This window comes from Prionailurus bengalensis, chromosome B1, assembly GCF_016509475.1.
Source record: "Prionailurus bengalensis isolate Pbe53 chromosome B1, Fcat_Pben_1.1_paternal_pri, whole genome shotgun sequence".
NCBI classification, from domain to species: Eukaryota; Metazoa; Chordata; class Mammalia; order Carnivora; family Felidae; genus Prionailurus; species Prionailurus bengalensis.
Window position 1 is genome coordinate 138,776,106 of NC_057344.1, and position 8,152 is coordinate 138,784,257.

Here is an 8,152-nt window from a genome sequence, read left to right on the forward strand (position 1 = left end):
TACCAGAGCATGGGAAACTCTACACTCTACAGGTTCTTCAATGATAAATTGTAAGGAAAAGAAAGGGATGGAGAGGGAAAATATAGAGATTTAAAAGACACCAAAAGATGGCACAAAAACAGACACATAGACCAATGGAATAGAATAGAAACCCCAGAACTAGACCCACAAACGTATGGCCAACTCATCTTTGACAAAGCAGGAAAGAACATCCAATGGAAAAAAGACAGCCTCTTTAACAAATGGTGCTGGGAGAACTGGACAGCAACATGCAGAAGGTTGAAACTAGACCACTTTCTCACACCATTCACAAAAATAAACTCAAAATGGATAAAGGACCTAAATGTGAGACAGGAAACCATCAAAACCTTAAGAGGAGAAAGCAGGAAAAGACCTCTCTGACCTCAGCCGTAGCAATCTCTTACTCGACACATCCCCAAAGGCAAGGGAATTAAAAGCAAAAGTGAATTACTGGGACCTTATGAAGATAAAAAGCTTCTGCACAGCAAAGGAAACAACCAACAAAACTAAAAGGCAACCAACGGAATGGGAAAAGATATTCGCAAATGACATATCGGACAAAGGGCTAGTATCCAAAATCTATAAAGAGCTCACCAAACTCCACAGCCCAAAAACAAATAACCCAGTGAAGAAATGGGCAGAAAACATGAATAGACACTTCTCTAAAGAAGACATCCGGATGGCCAACAGGCACATGAAAAGATGTTCAGCGTCGCTCCTTATCAGGGAAATACAAATCAAAACCACACTCAGGTATCACCTCACGCCAGTCAGAGTGGCCAAAATGAACAAATCAGGAGACTATAGATGCTGGCGAGGATGTGGAGAAACGGGAACCCTCTTGCACTGTTGGTGGGAATGCAAATTGGTGCAGCCGCTCTGGAAAGCAGTGTGGAGGTTCCTCAGAAAATTAAAAATAGACCTACCCTATGACCCAGCAATAGCACTGCTAGGAATTTATCCAAGGGATACAGGAGTACTGATGCATAGGGCCACTTGTACCCCAATGTTCATAGCAGCACTCTCAACAATAGCCAAATTATGGAAAGAGCCTAAATGTCCATCAACTGATGAATGGATAAAGAAATTGTGGTTTATATACACAATGGAATATTACGTGGCAATGAGAAAAAATGAAATACGGCCTTTTGTAGCAACGTGGATGGAACTGGAGAGTGTGATGCTAAGTGAAATAAGCCATACAGAGAAAGACAGATACCATATGGTTTCACTCTTATGTGGATCCTGAGAAACTTAACAGGAACCCATGGGGGAGGGGAAGGAAAAAAAAAAAAAGAGGTTAAATGGGAGAGAGCCAAAGCATAAGAGACTGTTAAAAACTGAGAACAAACTGAGGGTTGATGGGGGGTGGGAGGGAGGAGAGGGTGGGTGATGGGTATTGAGGAGGGCACCTTTTGGGATGAGCACTGGGTGTTGTATGGAAATCAATTTGTCAATAAATTTCATAAAAAAAAAAAAATAAAAAATAAAAGACACCAAAAGAAAAGAGCCGGCAGGATTAGGCACTCATGTTTGAGGTTGCCTATTTGGGTTGAGGCAATGAAGAAACAGGGTGAGTAACTGCTATAGAAGCTGGAACACTGGTTGGTTTGGGGGAGAGGGAGAAAGCTGTGGATGGGACAGGGCACATGGCCAAAAATATTCTGTATTTTTGGCTTGGGTGGTAGCTGCATTTGGTGGGCAGGTTCCCTTGTAAAGCTTCATGAAGTTATCCTTTTGCTTGATGTGGTTTTTGTATTTTGTTTTATTTTACAGTATAAAGGTTAAAAGAAACCTACTCTTGAAAAAACCAATGGTGAGTCTAAAAATAATAGACGCTCTCTTACTCTCCACCTGTTCTTTCACTAGCAAGATGTTTTCAAGACTGGCTTAGGCCATACCATGTAATGTCCCAAGTATAGCTTAGAGTGGTCTTATTAAAGATTTTTCAAGTGGAAGTTTCCTTTTTTATTAAAGAAATATTTTGGGTATACTAAAAAAGTATGAAGAATAAGATAATGAGAACACTTTAGACCTACCATCTGCTTAAAATGTTACAGATACCATAATGTCCCATGTATACGCTTCCCCAACTTCGTTTTTCTCCCTTCCCTTTGCAGAGGTAACCACTATCTTGAATTTGGTGTTAATCATTCTCATCTGATCTTATACTTTTACATATAGACGTTCTCTCTTCTGAAGGTTCAATCAAGAGCATGTGCAACCAACATTTTTTTCTCATGTCATTATTATTGCTAAAAAGCAGACCTTTATTAGAATGTAACTTACCTTCCCATCTGCATTATGGTCTTTGGCTCAGCTCTAAGAAGAACCATTCGAAGCACTGTTGCCGCTGCTTCCTAAAAATAAATTATCAGCGTTTACTTTGTGGACGATTGTAGTGTCTTTCATTATGCCTCCTCCTAAATTTACCAATGTTCTCACTGGTTTATTAAAGAACAAGTGTTCATGAGGAGAACTAATGGGTAGTCATAATACATGGTGAAAGGCAAGTTATAAAATATTCATTTGAATCTGAAGGAAAATATTAAAATTACACAAATATATGTTGTGTGGATACTTACATGTGCAAATCCAGTTTGCTTAGAGTTACAGCTTACATATGGCTTTAAGGCTGGGAAGCACTATCTAATCAAGTATCTTTTCAGTGTCACTGAAATATGTAAAAATGTTAATGGGTTAAAAGTATTCAGCTCTTATTCTCTGAATATCCTAAGCAGTCTTTCTTTAAAGATAAAAATTTTTATCCAATATTATTTACTGATCTCTTTTTATGAAACAAATAATTGCCAAGATCCCTTATTATCTGTTTCTTATAAGGCTCATTTTCTGGGGGAAAATGTGCAAGGTGTTAATGACTATCCAGAATATCTTAAATATAGTTAATTGTATGGAGTCCTATTAATTTACTTTAGAAGTGTGAAAGGAACCTGAAAGTTACCTAGGAAGACTTGAATAGTCACATTCCTAATTAGCTTTTCCATTTCCACAAAATGACACTTGAAATAAAAACTTTTGGAGAGGGAAAAACTTATTATTAATAGTAGAAAGTAAAACGTGAAATTCTTGGTAGTGCTTGAACAATCCAGGCGGTATTGTCCAGGGGAAAGATTTCCTATGAAACACAAAAAATTAAGGGGATATATAAACTTTCAGTTACTATATTATCATTACTGGAACATTCTCCTAGCTTTCACCAAGTGTCCTTTTTAGGTTACATACACAAGGAAATCATAGCAAAATCTGAAATAAAGTGAATGGCAACATGAGGCAGGAACACGACTGACAAAGTAGGCTCTAGCTCTATTTCTGGAATTACTGTGCTACACATCTTAAGAAAGTGACTTGTCTGGGTCTGTTTCCTCATGTGAAGAATGAAGGAATTGGGCAAGACGCTCTTTAGAGTCCTGTCCAACTCCAGGACCCTTTAACAGCAGCGGATTTGATCTTACAATTAAGCTTTGGTAGATACTAATACTTTTCTAATGAATGTAAAATATTTGTGACATTAATATTTAGCACTGAGGAAAGACACGATAGACTGTTCCTTAAAGCTCCTTGTCACCCTTTTTCTTCCCCCTGGTCAGCTTTCTGCACAGCAGTCATGCCAAACCTTTAATCCTCTCCTCTAATTGCATACTGGTCCAGCCCATTCCACTGTCTTACTTTCCTGCATGCTTCATAAAGAGAGGCCTTCGGCCTTATGAATTTCTTTAGCTTTCTGTCTCTCTCCTTCCTTAATTGTTTGTTTTTAAGTTTAGTTATTTTTGAGAGAGGGAGAGAGACAGAGCGATTAAAGGAGGGGCCGAGAGAAAGAGGGAGAGAGAGAGAGAATCCCAAGCAGGCTCTGCACTGTCAGTGTGGAGCCCAATGTGGGGCTTGAACCCATGAACTGTGAGATGATGACCTGAGCTGAAGTTGGACGCTCAACAGACTAAGCCACCTAGGTGCCTGTTTTTTTTTTTTTTTTTTTTAAGGTTTATAGTTTTGAGAGACACAGAGATTGCAAGCAGGGGAGGAGCAGAAAGAGAGGGAGAGAGAGAATCCCCGGCAGGCTCTGTGCTGCCAGTGCAGAGCCCTACTTAGGGCTTGAACCCATGACCTGAGCTGACATCAAGAGTCAGACGCTTAACCTACTGAGCCACCCAGGTGCCCCAATTAGTTCTTTATGAGAACCTACTGTATACTATGGATCATACACTGCAAAGACAGAGATGACATTCCTTGTCTTGAAGGAATCTGATCAGAAAAAGAAGATTCCAATTCAGCCTGGTGAGTAGTTTCTTAAAGGTATGTAAACTAGCCTAGGCATAGAGAAGGCTTCAAGGAAGAATTGAGACAAGTTTCAAAGTCCAGAAGAGGTTATATTACTAAAAAGTGGAGAAAAATGGGGTTCCAGGGAAAGGGAATGGAAGCTGCAAAGGGAGACCTTGGTGAGATCAGCATGAAGTTCAGGGTAGCCAGAGCACAGGAATATTCAGGAAGAGAAGGAGGCAGTCATGGAAAAGCCCTACCACGTAGGGCCCTGAATTTCAGGCTAAAGGAGTATGGACTTTACTCTGAATGTAATCAGATGCCACGAAATGATTTTAAGCAGGGGAGTGACTCATATTTGCTTTTTAGGAACAATCACTTGAGTAGCAGTGTGGAGGCCAGTTCTGAGAAGGATAAGGCTAAAGTCTGAGAGATCATGCCTAAGAGGTATTTTTTTTTCTTTTCTTTTTTAAGAATTTTATTTATTTATTTATTTATTTATTTATTTACACAGAGGGTGCAAGTGAGCAATGGGCAGAGAGGGAGAGAGGGAAATTGAGAGAGAGAGAGAGAGAGAGAGAGAGAGAGAGAGAGAGAGAGAGAGAGAAGCAGGGTTCACCCAAAGCAGGGCTCGAGTTTGTCCGATGCGGGAATCAAACTCACAAACTGTGAGATCATGACCTGAGCCGAAGTCAGATGCTTAACCGACTGAGCCACCCAGGCACCCAAGAAGCATTTTCAATAACCCTGGTATCAGGTCCTAGAAGGTTCAGAAGCAAGGATTTGGTTTTAAGACATATACTGGAGATAGAACTAATAGAACACAATGACAAATGAACAAATGTAAAAGTGAAGAATGGGCAGTTGAAGAGGACTCTCCAGTTGCCAGCTTGAATGGCTCAGTAGAACTACTCAGCAAGGTGAGAAACAGATGAGGAGGAATCTTCTAGGAAAGATTATTAGCTCTGGACATGGTATGTTTGAATGTCTATTGGGCAATGTAACTGTGGAGAGAGATCACTCTGGAAGTGGACTTGGCAGTGGTCAAGGTAAAGGTGTCTACGGGTGTGAATGAATGTATCAGGTAACAGAGGATGGAAGTAAGAACCTTGAGCAACATAGCACTTCAGGGACTGGTAAAGAGAGCCAGGAAGGAGACCAAGTTCTCTGTCTCTATATCCAGACTCCTCCATTCCCCAAGAGAAAGAAGACATTCTTCTGTCCCAAGAGTCACATCTCCACTGCTATGCTGGATTCCATTCCGTTGAGCTCCTTCAGGGCTTACCGTACTAACTCCTCCTCTCTTAGATCGTCAACCTTTTCTCCTTCCCATTAGCCTACATACATTGAGAATCTTCCCTGTTTTGAAACATGAGGCCCCTTCCTGGATCACACTTCCTCAGCTTTCACTCTGTCTCCCTCCCTTTCTAAATTCTCGTAAAGATGGTCTAACTACACTCACCCTCCTTCCTCATCTCCCAATCAGTTGGCCCAAAGTTCCGCCTCTACCACTTCTTCCAAACTGCTAACTATGTGGTCACCAATCACCTGCTGATTGTAGAGTTCTAGGAGTACCTTTTAGATCTTGTTCAACTTCTTTGGGGTATAAAACATTCTTGTAACTCTCTTCCCTTGGCTTTCAGGACACCACTGCCCTCATTTGGTGTCCCACTTCTCTATTTTGCTCCTGAACAGTGTTCTGCCTTTTGGTCCTTTTCTCTCCTCACTCCCATACTTTTCTTTTCCACCCCCTTTTACTATCCTCAACTGTTAGCCCTGACCCTCTGAGGGCTACCCTATTGGACATTTTTCGACTTAAATCTTTTGGGAATAAGGTGGATAAGGAAGTACATAAATAGATTGGCGTCTTCTAACAGGCAACAAAATCCAACCTGTCTCAAACTGTACTCTCTTCTCCTACATTCCCTCTGATTTCCTCCCTCACAATCCTGCTCCATCTGTAGTTTCAATCTTGTTTAATGCCACCTAAGAAAAAAATTTAACAAATCATCACATTGTACACCTTAAATTTACACAGTCATACGTGAATTATGGCTCAGTAATTGTGGGGGAAAAAGATTAAAAAAAAAAACAAAGAAAAAAATGGAGAATCACCTTGGCATGACCCTATTCCCTTAGTTTTACAAAGTCTCTAGGATCTGCCCCCTCCTTCCCATTTGCACTGTCATTCGCCCTTACCTCAGGCCCTTAAAACTCCTAGAGAACAATACCATCCTAACTGGTTCTTTCCCCTTCAATCCACCTTCCATATTGTAACTAGACCAAATTTTGTGGAAGATGAATCAGATCCTGCTATTAATGAGTTTAATTGCTCAACAGGTTCCCCTACGATAAGAAAACAAACTAAATATAGGATTCTTCCTTAACTAACCTCTGCCGGCTTTCTTGACCTCATCTTTAGCCCTTACATACTGTGACCCTGTGCTCTAGCCACACTGAGGTTCTTGAGGTTCCCCCAACACACTATGCTGTTCCCTCTGAATGCAGGAGTCCCCATTTTCCTTTCCCGTCCCAAGCTAACACTAACTCTCAGGCTTCTACGCCAAGCACCCTAATATCACCTCCGCTGTGGTCAGCAAGCGGCCACCCATCCTGAGTGCTACAGACGCAATCCCGACCTATCTCCACTGGCAGACTTTTTACACTGTAGGACAAACTGTATATAGCCCATGGTCATAAAGAGACAACGAGCTCATCAATGGGCAACTCCGGGTCCCGTTTTCTCTTCAAATAACACCTTTACCAAAAACACATGTTCAATAAGTGTGTTTTGAACTGCAAGTCATTTCTCCGCAGGGGAGAGAAAATCTTTTTAAGGGTCTCCGAATTGCAGCAGCACATGGTTACTAATCACGGCCAAATGGGTCGCGCGCACCACCAACCCCAACCCCCAGGCGGCGCACGTGTGGCTCCGCAGTTCGGAAGCGCGCCGGCGCTCGCCCGGGATTCACCGCCTCCCAGAAGCAGGCCTTTCTCGGGGCGGTGCCTCTCGTCCCCAGTGCAGGCTCCCAGCCACCCGGCAGCGCAGTGTCCTGAGGGGCGGACCCGGCAGGCGCCACCCTTGAAGTGCGGAACCTGCCAAGGCGGAGGTCCGGACCCAGGGGTACCTGATAGGAGCCGCCGGTCAGGGACAGCTCCGCTAGGACCGCTCGGCCATTAGCAATACAGCTGTAGGTGATCGTCATGGCAGGCGGGCCGGTTAAAAAAACACCTCCCGCCGCACCTAACCGCCCGACACAGCCTCGGGGCCGTACCTGGGGCGGGGATCCGGGCGGTGCTTGCGCAGGCGCGAGGAGCGATCGATTGGCTAGGAGGGTGGCGGGGCCGTCCCTGGTCTGGGCAGAGCCTATGAGGAGACGGGGGCGGGGTTTCGTAAAAAGCGGGCTTTGGGTGAGTGAAAACTTTCTCCTTCGTCGTTATCCTCAACATCTTTTGGTGAGAGCCGGTTTACTTCACAGTACTTACCTACCTATAATTCATTCACAGTCTACGACGTGTAAAGTATTGCCCTTGACTTAAAATACACCAACTCAGCAAGTATTTGTTGAAACCCCACAGTGCAGGCCCTGGCCCCTGGCGTTGGGAGTTCGTATTCTGCAAGTGGTTACAGAGGCATAGGCAGGCAGACGCCAATCTCAAGTGGCATGTGTGTGCCGCGGTGGAAAGATAAACTGAGTTGCAGAAGCTGGAGCGGAGGCAGCTAATTGTCCTTGGCAGAGGGAGCAAAGCTTCCAGTGTCCTGATTTAGGAGGGGTTGATATTCTCTAAGTGGGGAAGGACAGGACAGTTAACAGAGGGAACTGCTTCTGTCAAGGGTTTAGAGTGGCACGTGGGT

The 8,152-nt window shown here is 43.3% G+C and overlaps 1 protein-coding gene across 2 annotated transcripts in view; it reads right to left on the reverse strand.

The window, feature by feature from the left end:
* The window catches only part of LOC122478731 (vesicle-associated membrane protein 8-like), a 33,959-nt gene extending 26,387 nt beyond the window's left edge, over nt 1–7,572 (reverse strand). For both annotated transcript variants that reach the window (XM_043572371.1, XM_043572370.1), the window contains exons 1-2: nt 7,425–7,572; nt 2,311–2,381 (exon numbers count right to left, since the gene is read on the reverse strand). In XM_043572371.1, coding sequence (XP_043428306.1) covers nt 2,311–2,381; nt 7,425–7,502 — 149 coding nt within the window. In that variant the 5' untranslated portion in view covers nt 7,503–7,572. The remainder of the gene's footprint in view (nt 1–2,310; nt 2,382–7,424) is intronic.
* Nucleotides 7,573–8,152: the final 580 nt, after the last annotated feature.